The sequence below is a fragment of the Cajanus cajan genome, chromosome 10 (genome assembly GCF_000230855.2).
Source record: "Cajanus cajan strain Asha chromosome 10, NIPB_CcT2T_4, whole genome shotgun sequence".
Taxonomy (NCBI): domain Eukaryota; kingdom Viridiplantae; phylum Streptophyta; class Magnoliopsida; order Fabales; family Fabaceae; genus Cajanus; species Cajanus cajan.
In genome coordinates this window covers 48322906-48346189 of record NC_138526.1, presented here as the reverse complement: position 1 = coordinate 48346189, position 23284 = coordinate 48322906, and the positions used below count along the sequence as shown (strand labels likewise).

Sequence of the window (23284 nt, the reverse complement as noted above, 5' to 3'; positions counted from 1 at the left end):
AGCACCAAGTTGGATCAAAGGCTTCCTATTCCCTGTACTAACATTAATCAAAAAGCACCTCTTTGATTCTAAGCATATATATATCAAAATAATATTAATATGTACACAAAATGTGCTAGATAAGTGTCTTAAGTGAGTATTAAATCAAACTAATTAGACACTTATCAAACGACTACAACATGGTCCATCCATGCACAACTGTTCAATTGTCGGAATCATATTTTTTTTAACTCTCTTTCTATATATGTTTAATTTTATCCAACCTCTTACAAACAATGATACATGAGGAGGAGAAAAAAAGTAACTGTTAAGATGGGGACAAAAGTATATGTAAAGCCGCATTTAAAAGAAGCTTTTGTGAGCAATTATTTTTGTAGAGGGAAACATACAATGGTACTGCATTTGAATATTCCTCCATTCTTGTCATTATAAAACGAAAGCAAAGCAAAGCATGGCTCCTAAGGAATCAAAATGGGACGACCCTTGTGGCGAGAGTGTCTCTCATCTGCGTTGAGAACAGCCCTAGCGTGCACCATAGTGGGGTGCGTCACCCTCTACGCTCCCTCCTCGCTCTGCAACCTCATAGCCTTCCCTGCATTCTCCTACGTCACAGCCATTATCATCATCATCAACGACGCCACCTTCGGACACGCCTTGCGAGCGTGCTGGCTCGCGCTCTACGCCACCCTTCAGGGCATTGGCCCCGCCCTCTTCGCCTTCTGCCTCCTCCCACCCAGCCGCTTCAACAAGTTGACCACCGCCGTGGCGGTGGCGCTCGCCGCGTTCGTGGTGGTTCTGCCTTCGCCTCGCTGCACGCACTTGATAGCTAAACGCATATCGTTGGGTCAGATAGTGCTCGTGTACGTTGTGGCGTATGATAATGGCGTTCACACTGATCCTATCATGCACCCTTTACGATTAGCGGCTAGCACTGCCTTAGGTGTTCTTGCTTGCGTTCTGGCCTTGATGCTTCCATACCCGCGTCTTGCATGCTACCAGGTAATCCATTAATCTTTCGTTCATGTCATTTTCTTTCACCAAACCTAATTGTGTTAGGCGTGACAAAAACACTCAACTCTATAGCTAAGTTATAGTTAAGAGTAATCTTCATCTTACAAAGTTGAGTTAGACTCAAAAATCATAATATGAGAACCAGGTTTAAGGCTGCAGCTACTGTGATGTTTTAACGTGGTTCACGACTTTTTCAAACGGACATTTTATGTGTTGCTAAAGCTTAATTTGTTTGAACTCTAAAAACCACGTCAACATCAACATGCATTTGTTTTCCGAGCAAAATATTGCACTAATTGCTGATATATATATTTGTCTCTTCAAGATGATTTCGGCTGTGCCATTACAATACTGACTTTTTGTTGACTGAGATATAACAGTCTTTGCGGCCACCTTTTCCGAGTGCATGTATACACTCCATATAGAAAGGAAAAGAAAGAATATAACATATTAAGGAGAAAAAAAAAAAAATATATATATATATATATATATATACACATACCAATAATGCAAAAAAATTGCATTTTTATCTAATTATATACCGTTATGAATGATAAATTTACTGATTTTTATAACAATTATCTTAAAAATAATGTTAACAATTTTTTTTTATTGGGTGTGAAAACAAATTTTTATTAAACTCAAAAAAAAAAAAGGAAAACATAGCCTAATAAGAATATTAGAGTTATTGTTAATGAATTATTTTGATTTTTGAATTCCTTAAACACCATGCTAGGTATAGGAGGCTTACCGTTTACTGTAACTAGTATGACACAGAAAACTATTTTATTTACAAGCTTACTTTTTTGAAGATTAACGTTATCCTCCCCCCCCCCCCCCCCCCCCCTTTTATTTATTTGTTTGTTTTGATTTGATTAACTTGAGATTTAAAAGAAGTATTGCTTGAAAGTCATCCATCTAGTTGTAAAATTCTTAACGGAATTGTACATATATTTTTTCGCAAAAATTTTAAATTGTTTTGGCATGTAAAACATTTTAGTATCAGCTTATTTTGGAAAATTATTTTTATAGCTTTTACAATATATATAATTTAAATACTTAAGGTCTACCAAATTGAGAAAGTAAATCTGTAAAGGTAGATAGAATGCAAGTTGTGGTTTTTTTTTTATTTTAAAAAAGTGAAAATTAAAATTGTGAAAGCAAAAGGTTTATAGATATTGTTACCCTTGAAACAACACTTATTCTAAAACAATGGTATTGATAGGTAGATATATACCTAGAGAATGCGCACTAAAAATGTTACCAAAAGAATATCACAAGCACAACGTAATAAAGGTTGTGGCTAAAATGCGATCCCGCTGTCAACTAAGTAACAAGAGTGCACGAGTGACAATTAATTTAGAGGGATGATAAATGTATATTCTATTTTTGGTAAATTAGTCGAGGTAGAAAAAAGAGATAAATAAGAAAGAAAGAAAAAGGTAGAAATAAAAAGTGATTAACAGAATAAGTAAATTGATATATATATATATAGATGAAGGTTCAAACGACACCGGTGTAACTTTTATTAAGTGTTACACCGCTCAATAACTTTATATTAAATGTGAATTTTAAAAATCCAACCGTTAGATGGAAAGTTCATATCTCTTAGATCATATATGTCAAATTTTGTTAAAATTGAACAACAACTTGAAGGTAATCAAAGTGTTCATATTTTAGTATATTTTAAAATGTATATATTACGTCAATTTTGTTTTATGAGAATGAAGTATTAAATCATCTTAGATTAATATAAAATTTGATATATATGATCTAAGAGATATGAACTTTCAATCTAACAGTTGGATTTAAAAAATTCACATTTAATATAAAGTTATTGAGCGGTGTAACACTTAGTTAAAGTTACACCGGTGTCGTTTAAACCCTCCTCATATATATATATACTATTCCGTATTTATTTATAAGAATTATTTAGAATAATTATTTATTTATTTTTATATAAGATTGTATCTCATATATTTAATTATTTTAGACTAAAATATTCCAAATTGAGATGTGTTCTTTTAATTTGATAAAATGCATTAGTTAAGAACTCTTTAAAGAATATCAACTTTAATTGGTTAGAAGAATAAAAAATATTAATTAAGAAGATAAAGTACATAACATACATTTTAATTGGTTAGAAGATATAAATATTAATTAAGAAAGAAAAGTAGTAGAATAATAATTTTAAAATATATATATAGGACAAATTTATTGTTATTAATTAAATTAATTATTTTTTTAATTTTGATAAATTAGATAATTGAATCTTTTATATATATATATATATATATATATATATATATATATATATATATATATATATATATGTGTGTGTGTGTGTGTGGGTGTGTAGAAACGAAGGTATTATTTTCTAAAACATATTTCTATAACCAAATTTTTTTTACGCAATTAGTACAGATGAATCAAAGCTACAAGCTATTAACAATGAATACCTTGAAGAGATTGAAGCTTCTTGTAAAAGTGATATGCGAGGAGGACAAGACCATTGCTGTCGGATTAATCTCCCATGCCAAGTCATTGGTAACTAAGCGAACCAAGCTCGTTTCAATCATCATGCACTACCAAGTAAGCCCTAAAACTCATTTCATGAAAGCAATGTATATTATTTTTAGAGAAATAATATTTGTACATCAATTTATATAACTCGGACAGAGAAAAGAAAGAATAGAGACAAAATTTTGAAAATAAATAAATAAATGATGTAATAGATATATATAGACACAGAAGATGATGTTGTACAAATTGTTTTTATATATATCATTAATCTTTCTTTTTCATTGTTACATGCAAATAAGCCACAAGCTTGTTTTTTAATTATGTTTTTTTTTCCTTTTTTTGTTCAGGAGGGCATGCAATGGGAGAGACTTCCAATAAAAATTTTCAGATCACACTGCTTGAGCCTAATAGAAAGACTTGAAGAGGTAGATACCAATCTAATAGGGATGGAGTTGGCTTTGACTTGCACCAATTCATTCCCATTCAACACTCTCGACGAAGACCTCAAAAAAGGTCTTAATAACCTTGAGAAGCACGTTAGCCTAACCATAAAACAAGCCAAACAAACCTTAAGAGGTGGTTCACTAACCGTTCCCGAATCCAACGCAGAAAACATAACTCAACTTCTCCAATCCCTTCATGCCATTCCAACAACTCACCAAGAGTTACCCATTTTCTTCTTCTTATTTTGCGCCAAACTCCTCCACGAGAAATCATTGACCGAACCTCCAACTTGTGCTCAAGACAAAGTTCATGGAACTTCCAATTCTCCCAAAGGCAAAGAAAAATGGGCCAATTGGGTAGCAACATTAAGAAGTACAAATGTTATGCCAGCAATTAAGTTCTCTCTCTCTTTGGGCCTTTCAGTGTTCGTGGGCTTAGTATATAGCAAGGAAAATGGGTTCTGGGCTGGGCTTTCAGTGGCCGTGAGCTATGTTTCGGGGAGGGAAGCCACGTTTAGAGCAGCGAATGTTAAAGCCCATGGGACCGTGTTGGGTGCTGTGTATGGAGTATTGGGCTGCTTCGTATTTGAGAGATTCTTGCCCATTAGATTCTTGTCTCTCCTTCCTTGGTTCATTTTCACAAGCTTCCTTCAGCGAAGCCGAATGTATGGGCCTGCTGGTGGCATTTCTGCAGTTATTGGGGCCATTCTAATTCTTGGTAGGAAAAACTTTGGGCCACCGAGTGAGTTTGCTATAGCCAGAATCATCGAAACCTTTATTGGGCTTTCATGTTCTATTTTCGTGGATCTTATTTTTGGGCCCAAAAGAGCTTCCACGTGCGCCAAAATGGTACTCTCTCAATGCTTGGCCACACTTGGTGGGTCCATAGGGAGTTTGAGTCTACTTGCTGGCAAAACCGATTTGGAAGATAACCAAAGGAAATTGAAAATGCAAGTTAACGAGCTTAGGAAATTTGTTGTGGAAGCTGAAGCAGAACCCAATTTTTGGTTTCTACCATTTAATAGTGCTTGTTATAATAAGCTTTTGGAGTCATTGTCAAGAGTGGTGGATCTCTTGTGGTTTGGAGAACATGCATTGAAGTTTCTTCAACAAGAATTCCAAAGAATTAGGGTTTGTGGGACAGAGGGTGTGCACACGCTAGAGGTTGAACTTGGACATGTTAAGAAGTTGATTTGGTCTTCAATCAAATGTCTTGAGGAGATTTCAAGAATAAAATCACCTAGGAGTATTGGAAAAGAGGTTGAGAAGATGAATAACTCTTATGATCTTGAAACAGGAAAGTCAAGTGAGTGTGATATCTGCATGGTTTCGAGTATAGGAGAAGAAGGAATAGAAGAAACTATTGACACTTTTCTACAACAATCTAAAATTGTTGTTGATAACTTATATGATGATGAAGGTGACAAGGAATTGAAGAGTCAAGTTGCTCTAAGTTTGAGTGTCTTAGGGTTCTGCTTGTATGCATGTATACGAGAGACGATAAAAATTGAAGAAGCAATCAAGGAACTTGTTCAATGGGAAAATCCCTTTAGTGAAGTTAATTAATTTGGAAAAAATGATGGGTGGACACAAATACTATGTGACACCACTTAGAGAAAGAAGGGAGAGAAGTATAGGTATGAGGGGTTAAGAAATAGAGAAATATAGATAAATTATAGATGTTAGCTAGTAGAGTGTTTAGAGTGAAATACTATTCAAATATCATTACTTTAAATTTGGTGTGAGATATCACACTTTTAACAAATGAATTTGAATGTTGAATATATTTAGATGTACACATCTACTATAATTTTTAACATCTCAAACTATTTTAACCTTTGTAAATCATGTAACTTGAGTTTGCCAATGATCATAAAAGAACTAATGTGATCATGATCAAGTCATTTTCATAAAAGGGCATCATCTAATTTATAAAGAAGAAAAAAAACAATGTGCACTTCAAATTATGAAGAAAAAAAATTATTGCATGGTTTAACACTATATGATCATGACTAATTTGCATATGTACTATAACATTGATACTCTTTTTACTCAAACTAAAATGGAAAAGAGAAAAAAAAATGTCGTTTACTCACATGAAATAGGAAGATAGGAGGCTACATATTCATGGACCCCACTACAATGATAAAAAAATCGTATAAACTAGATTACAATGACCTAAAAAGAATAAAATCAATTTAATTTACTTTTGATAGGCCAAATAAATTTAGCTAGGATCCATAATTTAAAAGCTTAAAATTCAAAGATCTTTTTTGATCTAGTATTTTATTATTATTATTTTTCCTTTGTAAGATTTTAATAAAATTAGGAGAAAAAAAAGTCAATTTAGCTAATATTTTTTGTGGTTAACTAAAGATTTTTTTTTATTATTATCTTGCATTAATGTCCTAATATTTTACTTTAAACTAATCTGATTCAACTAAAAGGTAAATAAAATCTAATTAAAAATTATTTTTGTCAAAAATTGAATTCAAATATTATCAAATTATTCAACTTTGAATTTAATACTTTAATCACTTATGTCTAACTAATCCCAAACGTGTGGTTCAGCAGTAGAGGTTAATCCACGTTTAAACAAGATACTCCAGTGACGAACCAAACAAATCATGTATAACTTCTTAGTTCAACAAAGATTTAAGTAATAATAATGATATTATTATTTAAGGACAAACCGAAAAAGCAGTTAATTTTAGAGAGTTAATTAAGTTCTTAAAGTAATTTAGAAATTGATTTAAAATTTTCGTAGTTTCATAAATTAATGCAACAGCAAGTTATGAATTCAAGGATAAGATGCATCATTAATTTCTTTTTATTATAAAGTTAATAGGTTAAATTCGTGATTATGTTGTATCTTTTCTTTTACTTTTCAATTTAAAGATAAAAGAAAATATTTTTTTATTTTCTTTCCTAATTCCATTTGGTGCAATGATATATCTTCATTCAGAAGCATTGCGGTGTCTTTGTGCAATTTAGAAACTGTACCCACGTTTTTATTTTATGTTATCTAAGGATTGTTGTTGTTCAACCAGATGCGTTTTGTCTCCTTTTGGTTGTTTTATCTATTTCTTTAATTAGAAATCAACTTATGACTCATAATTGATGAGAGGTAAAAATATACGCCATAGTATTTATCAGTATTTTAATTATTGCAATGCGAAATTTAAATATTTATTATATAATTAAAATTTATAAAAAAATTATATATAAATAAATCATATTTTAAAAATAAATTTATTTATATTTATTCTACTTAATAACTTATCCTTTACAATACTAATCACTAAATTAAAAGTTAATAATGTATATATCAAATTTACAAATTTTTAAAAATTTAAAAATTAATTAATATTTTATTTTATTAATTAAATTAATATATAAAATATTTTTATTATTATTTATCAATTTGAATTAACGAAATAGGATATTAAATAATTTTTAAATTTTCTTATAATTTTATAAATTTAATTTATGTATTAAAAAAATTATTTAACCGTTATATCGTTAAAATTTGTATATAATTTATTGAGTTAAATAAATTTAAATAAAATTAAAATAAATAAATCTTTCGTCCTTGTATATATAATATTTTAAACTTTTATCATTTGACCAATTTTAGTTAATTACACATTATAATATAATATGCCTAAATTACAATACGTAACAGTTCGAAACAATTCAACTGATTAAAAAAATGGGAAAAAAATTGTTAAAAATTTGTGGCTAAAGAAGCATAAGCCGCAACGGGAAGAAAAAAAAAATGAGCTTCTGAAGTTGACTTGAGTAAAAGCTCATGAAGTAACGAATAAGATGAAGGTGGTGTTCCAGTAACATACTCTTTTTTTTTTTTTTGAATAAGATGAAAAATATTAAATAAAAGAGAACATTGGTTACAAACATAGAGTTTTTTTTTTATAATATTAACAATAAAAAAACACACATCCTTTTTAAAATATAAAAACAAATAAAGGAAAATTATAATTTACAGAAGTATTTTGGTTTTTTTATCATGCGATTTTGTATTTTGTAATGTTTTTTTGCGTAAAAATATTAAAAACTATTTCTTTGTTCTACTAAACAAAATTTATACTTTACCAAAAAAACAAAATTTATGCATTTATCATTTTTTTTTATGGTTTATTGTTATAGAAATTGAAAAATAAAGCTTAAGAAACTATAAAAATAAAAAATATAAATATAACTATTATAAAGAAAATATGTTCATGTAATTATCTTTCATTTCCACTTTTCTTGAAATAATTAGACTTCATATATATTTTTTCATAATTACACATTTGATTTTTACTTTTATACAACACAATTATATTCTCAAACAACCATAAAGAATATTAGTTAAAAAAATGTAACTATGTATTTTTTTTTTTTATTTTTTTTTTTAATAGATACACAAATTACTTCTTCTCTGTATAAAGACTAAAATAAAATATTTTTAGTTATAGTGAGAAAAAAATAAAATTATAGAAAAATAATAATTAAAGTTAAATTAGAAAAGGTAGGGTGGAGTTGACGTGGCAGTGCAGAATATGTAATGTAACTGGGGCTGACACAATACTCCATTCTCATGCACTTCCACCCTATTCAATTTCCTTTCTCACTCTACCTTACCTCATGCTTCTAAATTGAATTCAATTCGACTTCATATTATTCGTATCATACGATCCATTTGTTCGGTTAGGTAATTAAAGTCATAGACACAAAATTCAATGTGGGGTTTGGTTTGGTTTGGTTGGGTCGCCCTTGGTTTTTCTTTTCTGCATGTTTACTTCAGAATAATAGTTTGGTGTGATTTCCATTACTGTTGTCGTTGCCTGGGAGCTTTCATTATGTCCCTCAACTTTCCGTGACTTTTAAGGTTTCCAAATTGAATTATGTTTTTGGGGGGTTAATTTTATCTATTATATAAACATGTAAAGTTTTTGTTTTTATTTTTATTTACCTTCCATTTTGAATTTAAGTTTGGTGGAAGAGTTTTCAAATTTTGGTTGTTACTTATCTATATAAATTGGTTATGATCATGGAGTGGTAACACAAGAGTGGTTAGGGTTTTGGGTTGGTGTTTTTGTGAAGCTTGAGATCAGGTTCTTTATTTGCTCTATCCCTTTCTAACTCTCATTGCTTTTATTGATATCTGTCTCTCGTTGCCCTCTCTGTGGCTCCAATTGACCCTTTCATTAAATAGATGTGAAGTCACATGATTTGGTTTGGAATTTTGATGTCCTACTTAGTTTATCTGATCTGTGCACGACATTGAGCCCCCCCAAAATTTGTGTAGGATTTAATTTCGGAGGTCCAGAGAATGGCAACAAATTCTTCTAATGGACATCACCAAGAAACAACAAAGCAACCTCCTTTGCCATCTCCCCTGCGCTTTTCCAAATTTTTTCAGGTGAGGCATTGCATCATTTTTATTTTGATTACCATATCCATAACATTCATTGCTTGCTTTGTTCCAATTTCATGTTAATTAAGTTATTTAAATTCACTTTTTTAGTACAAGTACATTGATGATCATGTCGTATTGATGGAGTTAGAAAATTAATATTTTGTGGATGGACCATTTTGTCTTTATTTTACACAAACATTATAAGAAACTTAAAAAGATTGAAAATGCTGAGAAATGTGGAGTGATTTGTGTACTTTAATATTTTATAGCTTGACCACAAGCACTTATCAAAATGTTTGACAACAAACCCAATGTTTTATTCTGTGAATCTTCTAAAAAGAGGTGATGTTCAACAAAAGGTTGAAATTTGTTGTTTTGAATTTAGTTATATATTTAATATACTGATCTGTTGAACTGTAAAAGGTTTTTTGTGTTTCTCTATCCTCTTTTGTAGTACTAGCTTTGGTTCTGAATTTTGTGTAATAGAACATCTGTTCATCTTACATCCATTACTCAGAATTTGTTAGGTGTTTGTGAATATATGGCTTTTGTCAGAATCACCTATTTTGCGTAAACCTCTTTTCTTGTTTTGAGCCTTGTTTACCAGTATTTCTTTCATTCTTGATAATAGTCCAACATGAGAATCTTGGTTACTGGAGGAGCTGGATTCATTGGATCTCACTTAGTCGACAGATTGATGGAAAATGAAAAAAATGAGGTCAGCAGGTTATCTTTTCGTTCATAATACTTCTGATATTAATTAATGATTTAACCGATATTATAAAGATGACATTACTTGTTATCATCCTATATGTGATAAATAAGTACAGCATATAAAACAAAGTTTGATTTGGTAAGGTTCTACCAAAATATCTTTGCGTTTAATCAGGTCATTGTTGCTGACAACTACTTCACTGGATCCAAGGACAACCTCAAAAAATGGATTGGTCATCCAAGATTTGAACTTATCCGTCATGGTATAGTGTCTCATCTTTGTTTACTGTCAACTATAAATGCCAATAAAATGTTGTATGTAAGATGCACTGAAGGTTTTTATTGATTTATCTTTTTCTCATTAGGCTGATATATTTGAGCTTTTAAGTTAAGGAATGCAATCAGCATAAGCTTCACAGTTGTCACACCATGAATTAAAGCAGTTTTTATGTAAACTGTTTCTTAAATAACCCCAATTAGATTAGCCATCTGATGTTGTTCTCAGGGAACAATAATGATCATTCTGTATTGTGTACATAATATACTATGTTCAGCATTACTTTAAATCTTTTTGTAAACCAATGATATTGATGCTCATTATCACTTTGATCCCTTTGTAGATGTCACGGAGCCTTTGTTGATTGAGGTTGATCAGATCTACCATCTCGCATGCCCTGCCTCTCCCATTTTCTACAAATACAATCCAGTGAAGGTATAGTTTTGAGAGTCTACTTTTGTCTTTCTAATCATTTGCCTTGTACTTAACAATTAACATCCACACTTATTCATGTCAAGTGTTGAAGAATTTGCATTCTTATTCATTGCACACTCACTGATATGGTTTCCTTTTTCTGGAAAAGAAAAAGGAGGGGGCAGGAGTATACTGAACCCCTTCTCATTCTTTCTCCTTTCCCTTAAATTAGCTTGATTACTGTGCCTATTGTTATGTTTTTCCCATAGTTATGTCCAGATCACGTCACAAATCAATGGTTGAAAGTTTTCTCTGTTTATTAGACCTTGAAAGACTATCTAATTTGTAAGACAATTATTACTTTACAGACAATAAAGACAAATGTGATTGGCACACTGAACATGCTTGGGCTTGCAAAGCGAGTTGGAGCAAGGTTGGGATTTTTTTTTTTAAATGCTGATCTCAACTGCTGCCATTAGTTGGTCCTAATTAGTTCAAAATTATTGACAGGATTTTGCTTACATCAACTTCAGAGGTATATGGGGATCCTCTTGTGCATCCCCAACCTGAAAGTTATTGGGGCAATGTTAACCCTATTGGTAGGTTCCTTTATCTCATTCTCAACTTGCACAAAACACTTCTTAAATGGAACTATTTTGGCTAATATGTCTGTGAACTGTAATTCAATTTCAATGGAGATATGTATATCCTCCATGCACATGCATAAAACTGTACCCTGGGAACTTACATATATGATAATATCAGGAGTTCGCAGTTGCTATGATGAGGGTAAACGCGTTGCTGAGACTTTGATGTTTGATTACCATAGGCAGCATGGGATTGGTATTTTCTTGTCTTCTTTTCCTTATAATTGATTCTCATTTTGTTTAAGCCTTTAAGGCATATCTAGTAGAGGTTCTCCTTTGTTTTTTAACTCCTTGAGTAATTTATTTATTTTTGACATAGAAATACGCATTGCAAGAATCTTTAACACATATGGACCACGCATGAATATTGATGATGGGCGTGTTGTTAGCAACTTCATTGCTCAAGCACTTCGGTAATTACTTGACTGATTTCTGGTTTAAATATATGCTATGATGTTGTTACTTCTGTGTGGCTTATTCGAAATATCCTGATGGTTTTAGTTTGCCAGAACAGATGCATGGTTTGTTCAATTAGCATGCTTGCTTGCTACTTGCTAGATCAATTATTGATTTAATTATTTTAAACTTTTGATACTTTGATTTTGGTGACTAGCTATGATTTCTATTTCTATCTTAGCTCTGTTTCTATGTTGATTCACCCTTTAATTCTCTCTTAATGGTTCATTATAGGGGTGAACTGTAACAAGTCCCACATCGGGGAGGTCTCCTCACCAAGGAGTCCTTATAAGGCGGGAGGTTCTCCAACCTCTTGGGCCGGCTTTTGAGGGATGGTTCCCCTCCTTAGCCTTATGCTCGTTACAATGGTGCTCTCGTTGAGAGCCAGCCAAATCGAGAAGGGCTACCCACGGAGGGTTCTGACCATCGGAGGGTTCTGACCGGCAAGGGCCGAGTGAAGTACCGATGAGTGAAGTACCGTGGAGTGCAGCCATCGAGGACGCTGGCTTTCGAAGGGGGTGGTAATGTAACAAGTCCCACATCGGGGAGGTCTCCTCACCAAGGAGTCCTTATAAGGCGGGAGGTTCTCCAACCTCTTGGGCCGGCTTTTGAGGGATGGTTCCCCTCCTTAGCCTTATGCTCGTTATAATGGTGCTCTCGTTGAGAGCCAGCCAAATCGAGAAGGGCTACCCACGGAGGGTTCTGACCATCGGAGGGTTCTGACCGGCAAGGGCCGAGTGAAGTGCCGGTGAGTGAAGTACCGTGGAGTGCAGCCATCGAGGACGCTGGCTTTCGAAGGGGGTGGTAATGTAACAAGTCCCACATCGGGGAGGTCTCCTTACCAGGGAGGCCTTATAAGGCGGGAGGTTCTCCAACCTCTTGGGCCGGCTTTTGAGGGATGGTTCCCCTCCTTAGCCTTATGCTCGTTACAATGGTGCTTTCGTTGAGAGCCAGCCAAATCGAGAAGGGCTACCCACGGAGGGTTCTGACCATCGGAGGGTTCTGACCGGCAAGAAGGCCGAGTGAAGTGCCGGTGAGTGAAGTACCGTGGAGTGCAGCCATCGAGGACGCTGGCTTTCGAAGGGGGTGGTAATGTAACAAGTCCCACATCGGGGAGGTCTCCTCACCAAGGAGTCCTTATAAGGCGGGAGGTTCTCCAACCTCTTGGGCCGGCTTTTGAGGGATGGTTCCCCTCCTTAGCCTTATGCTCGTTACATGAACCCTTGACAGTCCAATCTCCAGGAACACAAACTCGGAGTTTCTGCTATGTCTCTGACCTGGTATATATCCCACAATCTTTATATCTTAAAAATACTACCTGAATGTGATTATGATATTTATGAGATGTCTTAGGTTGATGGTCTTATCCGTCTCATGGAAGGGTCAAACACTGGGCCAATCAACCTTGGAAACCCAGGTTAGATTTTGACTGGAAAGCCCGTATTTGAATATCATTACTTCTTTAATTGGGAAAGTATCGTTACTTTTTCTGCCCTCGGTTACTTATTTGAGTATCTTTGCATTTCAGGTGAATTTACAATGACAGAACTTGCTGAGACAGTGAAAGAGGTCAGTTTTAACTGCTTTTTTTTTTTGTTCTTCATCAGTAGCATTCACTTAACCTATTATGTTGGTTTACACGCTTGCTTTCATTTTAAGTTTAAGCTGTGAGTCGTAAAATGTGAATTGGAATTCTTGGTTACCAATCCGATGAATTCATTGAGCTATTTTTCTTTTTTTCTGAAGTAGGACTGCATGTTCTATGTACCAAATTAATACATCTAATCTATATTTGTGTGCAGTGCAAGAATGAAAATATTTGCAAGAAGTTTCTAATTAATGCTTTGTGGGTGGTTTGCAGCTTATTAATCCAACTGTGGAGATCAAGAATGTGGAGAACACTCCTGATGATCCTCGACAAAGAAAACCAGACATAACCAAGGCACAAGAATTGTTGGGCTGGGAGCCGAAGGTGAAGTTGCGGGATGGTCTTCCTCTTATGGAAGAGGATTTCCGTTTGAGGCTTGGAGTTAGCAAAAAGAGTTAACTTGTTTTCGCACCTTTGGTGACATGTCAAAGTAGAAATAATAAGTGAGATGAGTATGGTGGTTTTCAAAATTTTCATCCTTATACTGGGGAAGTTGGGGTGCCTGAATTTTGGCGTCTACAGCTATCACACTTTTTAATATTACATCTTGTTTTTCGTTTCGCAAAAGACTACAGCATGTCACTTCAAATTTTGCTGGTTAAAAGACGATTGAATTTGATAATTTTTCCTGTTTTCTGGTAATCTTTTCTTCTTTATTTTTTCAAGCTTCTTTGTGAAATGTGCTTGCGTAATGTCAATTGCGTAGACCGGAGTCATTCCATTTACTTCAATGCAGGGGATGATGTGAAACTGATTCGCAATATCTGAGTAGAAATTCATTTTGAATTGTATAATTCATGCATTGGAGAACCATTTTTTTTTTGTAATAAAATTCTGTTCATAACTTTATCCTAATCTAGAGTTAGTTGAGTGGTTTACGTAATCACTTTTTGAGAACAGCATGAAAACATTGCCCACTATTTCTTTTTAATTTTTATCTCTATTCAAACCATGGACCAAATAGGATGCTAAAGAGGGGGACATATGGAACTATATTTTTGTCCAGTCAAATTTTGTCACATTTATGCAGTAGGAAAATCGATTCTATTAAGATAAATATCGGATGATTTAGATTTTAAATGTGTATTTTAATTGATTTACCCAAATAAAATATATGTCAGTCATTTTTTTTATCCTGTTATGAGTATTCTCTAATACATCAGGTCAGAAATTAACCTCTTGATAATGTGACTATTGTTAATTTAATGTTTTTGCACACGTTGGAGCCTGAACATGGAACTTTTTGTTAAATAAATTGTTTCTACATAGTGTATTAGTCTGTTTTTGTCTGATTTTTCATTAATTAATTGCTTAAAAGAGTGGAAAAGCAAACTAGACAAATCCAAGTCCAGAAGAATTTACTTAGGTGGCATGAAGCTAATGAATGTGAAAGCAAATTGGTAGCAGATACGGAAACAAGATATATGAAATTATAGCCTCAAAAAAGAAAAAGCTAACCATAACAACTAACCAGTAATTAAGCGGCGATATCCCGCCACGTCCACAACAGTGCCTTCGCGATTGCTGACGTGTACCCCTGCAATGACCATTCACCTGACGAGCCAGTTACAACTTGCAACAACAACAATAAGTACAAAGAAACAAGAGCAGTGTCATAGATTTCTGTCTTCAAGTTGGCATCCCAAACCTTAACCATCCTTTGACCTGCTAACTGTACTGTACACCCATATGATGGGAGTGTCCGCCGGCGATGACGACGTCGTTCAAATCCAGCAACCCACGAAGCCCTCCGACCCTTTCATCATCACTGTCAATTGCCCCGACAAGACCGGCCTCGCCTGCGACATCTGCAGAATCATTCTCGATTTCGGTCTCAGCATTACCAAAGGAGGTACCTCTCACTTCCTCACAGAATCATTCTCTTCCATTCTTTTTTTTTTTTTTTTAATACCTTCAATTTATTCGCTTAATGGACCCTCTTGTTCAGACGTTTCAACCGATGGCGTGTGGTGCTACATTGTGTTGTGGGTCATTCCGCACTCCGTCTTGCTTCCTCTGACTTGTTCTTATCTGAAAGACCGGCTTCAGGGAATTTGCCCACCTTGTTTGGCCTCCTTTTATCCCATCCAACAACCTTCCACGTCTTCTCCTCTCTATCTATTGAAGTTTTGTTGCCTTGATCGAAAGGGATTGTTACACGGTATTGGAAGAAACACTCTTTATGTAAATACCTATTTTAGTCCTTGAATTTGTAACACGGAATCATATGGATCTCTGAAACTAAGAAATTATCAAATAAGTCCTTACCCAAACTAATATGATAACGTTTTCCAAATTCAATGACTAATTTAGGTGTTTACTCAATACTCTTCATTTCAAACCATGTTTCATGTGCTATTTTTGTTCTGATTACCCTTTTTTGATACTGTTGTAGATGTAACAAAAGTTCTCTCAGAGCTTGAACTTGCGATTCAAAAGGTGAAAGTGACCACGACTCCTGATGCCAGAGTCTTGGACCTCTTTTTCATAACAGATAACAAGTGAGTAGTGAGTTTGATTCGTGAACTGCAGAATGTGATGTTTTTCTAAATGTCATGATGGAATCTCAAATATATATATTTTTTTATAACTGTTTTTGATACAAATTATTTATCAACTTTATTAATGCCTAATTTTCGACGAGAATCTATTAAAATATTTTAGTATAAATAAATAGGAATATTTCAAGATTTTGTTGTCTCTAATTCAATTAATTGGGATTAGGTCTAATAGACGAAGCTAATCCCACACATACTGGTGAACCACATATCAAATCTCTCTTCAGAAAAGTGCTTATATTTTGTGCACGACCGTGTCTAAAAGAGAATTGTTTCCGAAAGAAAATACTTGTGGGAAACTAAAAGAAAAAAATTAACTCACTGGCAATTTAGAATTAGTTTGTTATAAACCTTTGTGTTAACTTCCCTAGTAATAGTTCTATGCATTTATCTCCATGGCATAAGCCTTTTTCCTTGACTTTCTACTCATTCCTAACAATGCCTTGCCTCTGTGTATATATATATATATATATATATATATATATATATATTGGCTATGAACCACCTGTTCTAATGCTGATAGAGCTTGTTTTTTGGCCAAACCAGTAAGTTTCTACCGTTTAAGATATGGGTGATTGAATCCTCTCAAATTAATGTCTTATCCTTCTGTTTCCTCATGTTGTGTTTTGCATCTTACTACCAATCAAGGGGGCAAGGGTTGAAAATGGCAGGGAAAGAGAGCGAGGATAGAAAGAAAATAAGTATTTTATTTCTCTTTATTGATGTCAGTGCTGCTGTTCTTCAGGACTGTTATGCTTATGGGAAATTATCTTAGTGATAAATATTAAATCCCAAAACTCTAAAAAATGATATTGTAGGGGTGCAGTTCTTCTTATATAATCAAAGTAAATAGCAATATTTTGTTCTGTCTAACATCTTAATGCATCTTATCAACTGCTAATTATATTTCAAGTGAATATTGTTGCTAATAAGTAATCAGCACTTGCTTCAATTTTTTCTTTTAGGGAACTTTTACACACAAAAAACCGACAAGATGAGACATGTGAAAGATTGAATGATGTTCTACGAGACTCCTGTATCAGCTGTGAACTTCAATTGGCAGGTCCAGAGTATGAATGCAATCAGGGCATCTCTTCTTTGTCTCCTGCGTTAGCTGAGGAGCTATTTCGATGTGAGTTATCAGATAATGAAGTTCGTTCTCAAGCTCTTAGCCCTGACATGACAAAGTTGAAGAAAACCAATGTAACACTAGACAATTCCTTAAGCCCAGCTCACACGCTAATTCAAATACGATGTGCTGATCACAAGGGTCTTCTTTATGATATTATGAGAACTTTGAAGGACATGAATATGAAGGTATAATTTTCTTTAACAAAATTATTTGTTGCACTCAATCAATGGTAGCTTTTCACTTTCCTAGTTTCCTCCAAGTTCCAGGTCCTTGTCCTTGAAGGAAATAATGTTTCGGCCAAGTTTTCATAGGGTTAAATGTGTCAAATTATGCATCCGATTTCGAAAATCAATGGGTACTTTATCAGTTTTGTGTGCATTGGGTCTTTTTAGTTGCTTTTAGGAGCCATCATTTGGACTGAGGTAGTTAGATGGTACAAACTTCTGATGTAGCTTTATATTTCACAAATCGTTCATCTTGTCATGGATAATTTTTTGAATGAAAATTGAAATTGTGTTAAATTTCTTTTTGTGCTGGCAATTATAGCAGTTTGCTGACACTCTAATTTTTCTTAGATTTCATATGGACGATTTTCACCCAATACCACGGGGTATCGTGATTTGGATATATTTATTCAGCAGAAAGATGGGAAAAAGATATTGGATCCGGAGAAGCAGAATGCACTCTGCTCTCGTTTGAAACTGGAAATGCTTCATCCATTGAGAGTAATCATTGCAAACCGAGGACCAGATACTGAACTGTTGGTTGCTAATCCAGTTGAGCTATCTGGAAAGGGGAGACCGCGAGTTTTTTATGATGTCACATTTGCTCTCAAAACACTTGGAATTTGCGTTTTCTCGGTAAGAAAATCAAGGAATGTGATAGCAAATCTATAATGTCTTCGTTGCTATAAAAATATAACTGCATTCATAATAAGCATTGGTATATCAAGCTGCATAGTCTTGTATGTGAAGCTTAGTTCCTTTTATGTACATATAGCCCTTGTTTTGACATTGGAAAATCAATTCTTATTCTTTCTAATGGAAGGAAAACAAGTAAGAAGAGAAATAAAAAATTGAAATTTGAATTAAAGGGAAAGGGAGAGGAAACAAAAAAAAATGAAATTTTGTTTTTAAAAGTCAATTTTTCTATACTTTTTCCTTTGTCTTTCTCTCCAACCAAATTGAAAGAAAATACATTGGTATTTTCTTTCTTCTTAACTAAGCATACCATAAAACCAAAGATAAAACTTATATGCAGTAACATAAGTGTTATTAATGATGTTCTCTTATCAGAATTTGAATTTTATCTCAATAATATGTATTATAAAAATTTCATTAAATACTAATGTGTATTATAAAAAAAGTGCATTATCAAATTAAAAATTTAATTATGATTGAAAAAACACCAACAATACATATGTATTATATCCAAGTTTTGTTCTAAAACAAATGAGCCCATAGTTCCTTCCCCGTGTTATAACGAATGTGGGGACATTGAATGGCAGTTCTATTGCAAGGATATTTTGAGTCCAAGATTTCAATTGCTTTGCATGCATATGACATGGAGAGCTATCATTAATCATATTTTCTCTCTGTTAGATTATAAAATACTCCAGAGCTGAAGTAGTGTAAGGAGTATTAGGCTTATAAAAAATTTCAAAATCTAATCATTTTATTCCATTTTTGTGATAGGCTGAAGTAGGAAGGCATTCAACTTCAGAGCGTGAATGGGAAGTGTACAGATTTCTGTTGGATGAGAACTGTGAGTTTCAATTAACAGGTGGTACTGCTAGAAATAAGATTGTAAATAAGGTTAGAAGAACCTTAATGGGTTGGTAAGTAGTATTTTTGATAATATTTGTTATGGAGCATTCGGTGTTGCAATGTGTGTCATGTACCATTGATTGTCTTATAATTATTATTGATATGTTGATCTTTGGTAGTTCGCTTTGTAATTCCACTTGCCTGTGTTTGATCTTCTTGGTGACTTGGTGTTCTTCGAATTACGATTATCATAAAACCTAGTTACGGGTTTTAAGATAAGAAGATGCCTAAGTTCCAGTTGTAACGTTGTAAAATAAAATCAGGGAAATACTATTAGGGTCAGTCTAGTCATAAATGATTGAAGTAGTATGAAGAAACTCAACATGTTACTCCAAACTATACTAGATCAATTTATTAAGCTGACAATGATTCCAAACAACAGCCAATAGGCCAAAAGAGCAATTAACAGCATGCAAATTTTTCTTTTTCATCCACAAATACAAGTTACAACTGCAGTCCTGCTGATAGTCAACTTAGCAATCCCCTCCCACGTGAACTATGAGAATAGGGAAACATAAATTATCAATATATAGCCTCCTTAAATCCGATCATCTTCCACTACACAAATCCCTATTGAATAATCCTGTTCAATCAAAGTCAAGTGTACACAAGATCATCTTCCACTATGTTTCAAAATTTACAAATGAGATAGAAAATTGAGAAGAAAAAAGAATATTACTCCTTTCGGTAACTAATATAAGGGGCAAAAGTGTTGGGAATTAACATATGTAATCCCATGTCTATGAACACAAAATAGGAAGGAAAAATAAGAATAAGGAGTGACAGTAAAAGATCTTCACTATAGAAGTAAGATTACAATTAGTTTCATTTTTTCAAGATGATCACTTTAATGATCTTACCCCTCTCAAATGATTATCTCTCAATTCTCACAAAGTGTAATTGAAATAATTTTCTCTTTTTCTCAAAAAAGAATACAATAATTTTCTCATTCTAATTCTCTTTTCCTCTCAGAGAATTCTAGAATGGATTTTATAGAATCTATGACCCCTCTAAGTGATAAATCCCTCTAGTTTGTGTTTCATCATCCCTATTTATATGGGATGGAATAATCATCTATTCATCTTCATTCATCTCTTAACTTTTCACATACTGCATTCATGATTGGGGATTTTGAATTGGCTTTCTTACAAAAAAGCATGTTTATTGATCTCAAATAACTATTTAATAATGTTATTTCAAAATATCTCTTCAATTAATTAAAATTATATTTATAATGAGTTTTTTGGATACCAAGTTTCAATGAAAAGTAGTTTAGAAAAATACTCTCTCGACTTTGTGTATAAGCAACACAAATCACATGGATTTACTCTTTCAACTAATTTAATATTATTTGATAATATTATCTTTAAAGTGCTTGTGTTTAATTGAAAATTTTATTTCTAATATTTTTCTTCTTGATATTAAGCTTCAATGAATGATAGTTAAAAAAATTACTTTTTAGTAAAATTAATATAATTAAATAATATTAACTAATTTTTTCAGTTAACGTAAATAAGTGATTTTCTTTATTTATATATGAGACTAAAGGGAGTAGATTTTATTTTTTTAGATGAGATTAGTGAAATTAAGTGATATTAACTAATTATAAATAACTTAAATTAGTTTTTCCTTATATTTAATATTGAAAGGAAGGAGAATAAAATAAAATAAAATGTATAAAAAATTATTAACCCAAATGATTCCATACGTATATTCTTTAATTAAAGATTTAGATTTGATTTTTATTTTAAACAAATAATCGCGATCAAAATATTGTTGTATGAAAAATGCTTTGTGACAAAGAATTAATGTAATCTTATAAAACATGGATTAATCATGGTGAAAACAAAACTCCAAAAACGCATCACAATAAAATCCAATGAAGCTTCATCCAACCAAAAATCAGGTCAAGGACAAGTATATGCACATACATGTTGAAAAAATAGTTTTAAGCATGCGTATTTGTACACTACTGTGATGTTCTTTCTTTTACCATTATAACTTATAAGTTTTGTAAACACCAATAGACATTTTCAAGATCCTTGGAAAATAAATCCTAAGAACTCCATTTAAAATTCATAAGGCTCTATTTGATTCAATTGAGGAGTGAAAAGTAACTGTAACAAAGGTAAGGAAAGAAATAACTCTATCTTTATTAACAGAGAACATTTTAGTCAAACTATTTAAAATATAATATTCACTTTTCCCACACTCCAAATTCAGTGAAGATTGGAGGAAAGAAAAATAAAATTGAACAAGGAGAACCCCTGTTAAAAATTAACCAGACAAATAAGTTTTCAAAGGAAAACACGATCATACCCTCCCTTATTTTCTCTCTATTGAAATATAATAAATAATATTTAAATTAAATTAGTTCACATATAATTTTCAATTCACAATCTTAATCTCTTAAATTTTAAATTTAGTAATTTTAGTCTCAACTTTATAAATTCTACAATTTTAATTCTCTTATTAAATATTTATTTTTTAATTATTAAAATTACAATATTTAACATAACCTAATATTAAGTATAATATCAAGTAATATCTAAATTAAATTGTACTTGTAATTGAATTTTTAATAATTAAAAGATAAATACTCAACACAAGGATAAAATTATAAACTTTATAAAATAAGAAAACAAAAATTCCAGTTTAAGCATTATAAAAAATACTATATACACAATATGGCGTAACATTTATTTGCAGCTAGTATAATAATGTCTGTTCCCACAAGTCTCCATGAATAATTCTTTACTTCTTACCACAACTCGACTAAAATTACTACGAATTTCACAGACATTGTATAAAAATTCCAGTCAACATCTAACAAAAACGGTCAAGTCCCAAATTAATGACAAGTCATTGTTTTATCTTAACAGGCATGAGGCATTTATTAAACCTGGAAATTTAAAGGCTATGCACATAGCAAAGAAGAGACTGAGTAAATATCTCAAAACGCAAACTCGCACACTCAAACAACACAATAGTTATACCCATGTGAATACAAGTCCCAACTTTGACCTTCATTAACTAGACCAAAGTCAATGCAAAGACCACCTCAATTAAGCATCAGAAAGACCCATCAACAACGCAGCATTATAAAATCTGAATTATTTGCCCGTGTTAATATCTCAAGATGTTTATCCTCAGAGTATAAACCATAAACAACACCGCCATAAAAAAATGATTTAAAACAAGAGGATTTCTATTAATGAAGCAAACACCTACACACAAGACAATGCACTAAGAATTAGAGTGTTTGAGACACACCAATTTTCCTTTTACACAAAAAACACCCAAACACTAATACATATACATAATCTAAGCCTTCTTGGGAGACTTGGTAGCTTTGGATGGGGATTTAGGCTCCTTAGCAGCCCTCTCAGTCTTCTTAGGCAAAAGCACAGGATTAATGTTGGGAAGAACACCACCATGAGCAATGGTAACACCAGCAAGCAATTTCCCCAACTCCTCATCGTTCCTCACAGCCAAAAGCACGTGCCTGGGGATTATCCTGTTCTTCTTGTTGTCACGTGCAGCATTCCCAGCCAACTCAAGCACCTGCACAATCCACGCACACCCACTTCAATATCCAATCACAAGATCACTAAAAATCATAAATTTAAGAGTGGGTCATGAAAAATTGACTACCTCAGCAGCAAGGTATTCGAGAACTGCGGCAAGGTAAACGGGAGCGCCGGTACCCACGCGCTGCGCGTACCTTCCTTTCTTCAAGTAACGCCCAATTCTACCCACCGGGAACTGGAGACCAGCCCTCACTGACCTTGTCACCGGCTTCTTCTTTGGGCCGCCACCCTTCCTTCCTCCGGCGCCCTTCTTGATCTTTCCACCAGTGTCCATATCGGAACCCTAGAATTTAGCAGCGAAGAAGAGGAATTGGGAATTGAGAGAGTTGAACACGAGAATTGGATGAGAAAAGATATTGCGTAGGGTCGGTTTTATAGATAAAGCTTTTGGACGCTGTCGATGTCATTACAAGGATCCGGTTTTCAGACAAAACATGGACGGTTGGATTAGCTCTTATCTACGGCTCAGGCTTCATTATGTGGCAATCCGTGTGTGTAACAACTGACCAATGGGATGCCGCCACGTCACATTTTTTCATTTCTGCTCAGATAGAGTAATAATTATTAATGGTGGAGTGTTTGCCTCACAATCAGACATTAAAAAAAAAAAAGTTTCGGTTGGG

At 33.2% G+C, this 23284-nt stretch overlaps 4 protein-coding genes across 4 annotated transcripts; 3 read left to right on the top strand and 1 right to left on the bottom strand.

Annotated features, from left to right (window-relative positions):
* The first annotated feature begins 367 nt into the window (after window positions 1–367).
* LOC109806295 (P-hydroxybenzoic acid efflux pump subunit) lies at window positions 368–5968 on the top strand. Its single transcript, XM_020368665.3, has 3 exons — window positions 368–999; window positions 3436–3603; window positions 3882–5968. The coding sequence occupies exons 1-3, from the start codon at window positions 472–474 to the stop codon at window positions 5541–5543; spliced, it is 2358 nt and encodes a 785-aa protein (XP_020224254.1). The 5' UTR covers window positions 368–471; the 3' UTR covers window positions 5544–5968.
* A 2567-nt stretch (window positions 5969–8535) lies between these two features.
* Window positions 8536–14197, top strand: LOC109805625 (UDP-glucuronic acid decarboxylase 6). The gene is made up of 14 exons (XM_083065838.1): window positions 8536–8691; window positions 9289–9402; window positions 10031–10117; window positions 10289–10376; window positions 10734–10825; window positions 11173–11237; window positions 11315–11403; window positions 11570–11647; window positions 11771–11864; window positions 12238–12239; window positions 13123–13187; window positions 13261–13324; window positions 13436–13476; window positions 13769–14197. Exons 2-14 carry the CDS (start codon window positions 9313–9315, stop codon window positions 13952–13954), a joined length of 1041 nt encoding a protein of 346 aa, XP_082921964.1. The 5' UTR covers window positions 8536–8691; window positions 9289–9312; the 3' UTR covers window positions 13955–14197.
* A 151-nt stretch (window positions 14198–14348) lies between these two features.
* On the top strand, window positions 14349–19189 carry LOC109805624 (ACT domain-containing protein ACR9). The gene is made up of 6 exons (XM_020367787.3): window positions 14349–15407; window positions 15504–15716; window positions 15951–16056; window positions 17079–17430; window positions 17821–18105; window positions 18940–19189. Exons 1-6 carry the CDS (start codon window positions 15245–15247, stop codon window positions 19084–19086), a joined length of 1266 nt encoding a protein of 421 aa, XP_020223376.1. The 5' UTR covers window positions 14349–15244; the 3' UTR covers window positions 19087–19189.
* Window positions 19190–22258: 3069 nt separating this feature from the next.
* LOC109805885 (histone H2A) lies at window positions 22259–23020 on the bottom strand. Its single transcript, XM_020368153.2, has 2 exons — window positions 22726–23020; window positions 22259–22635 (listed from the first exon to the last, which is right to left on the bottom strand). The coding sequence occupies exons 1-2, from the start codon at window positions 22933–22935 to the stop codon at window positions 22396–22398; spliced, it is 450 nt and encodes a 149-aa protein (XP_020223742.1). The 5' UTR covers window positions 22936–23020; the 3' UTR covers window positions 22259–22395.
* Window positions 23021–23284: the final 264 nt, after the last annotated feature.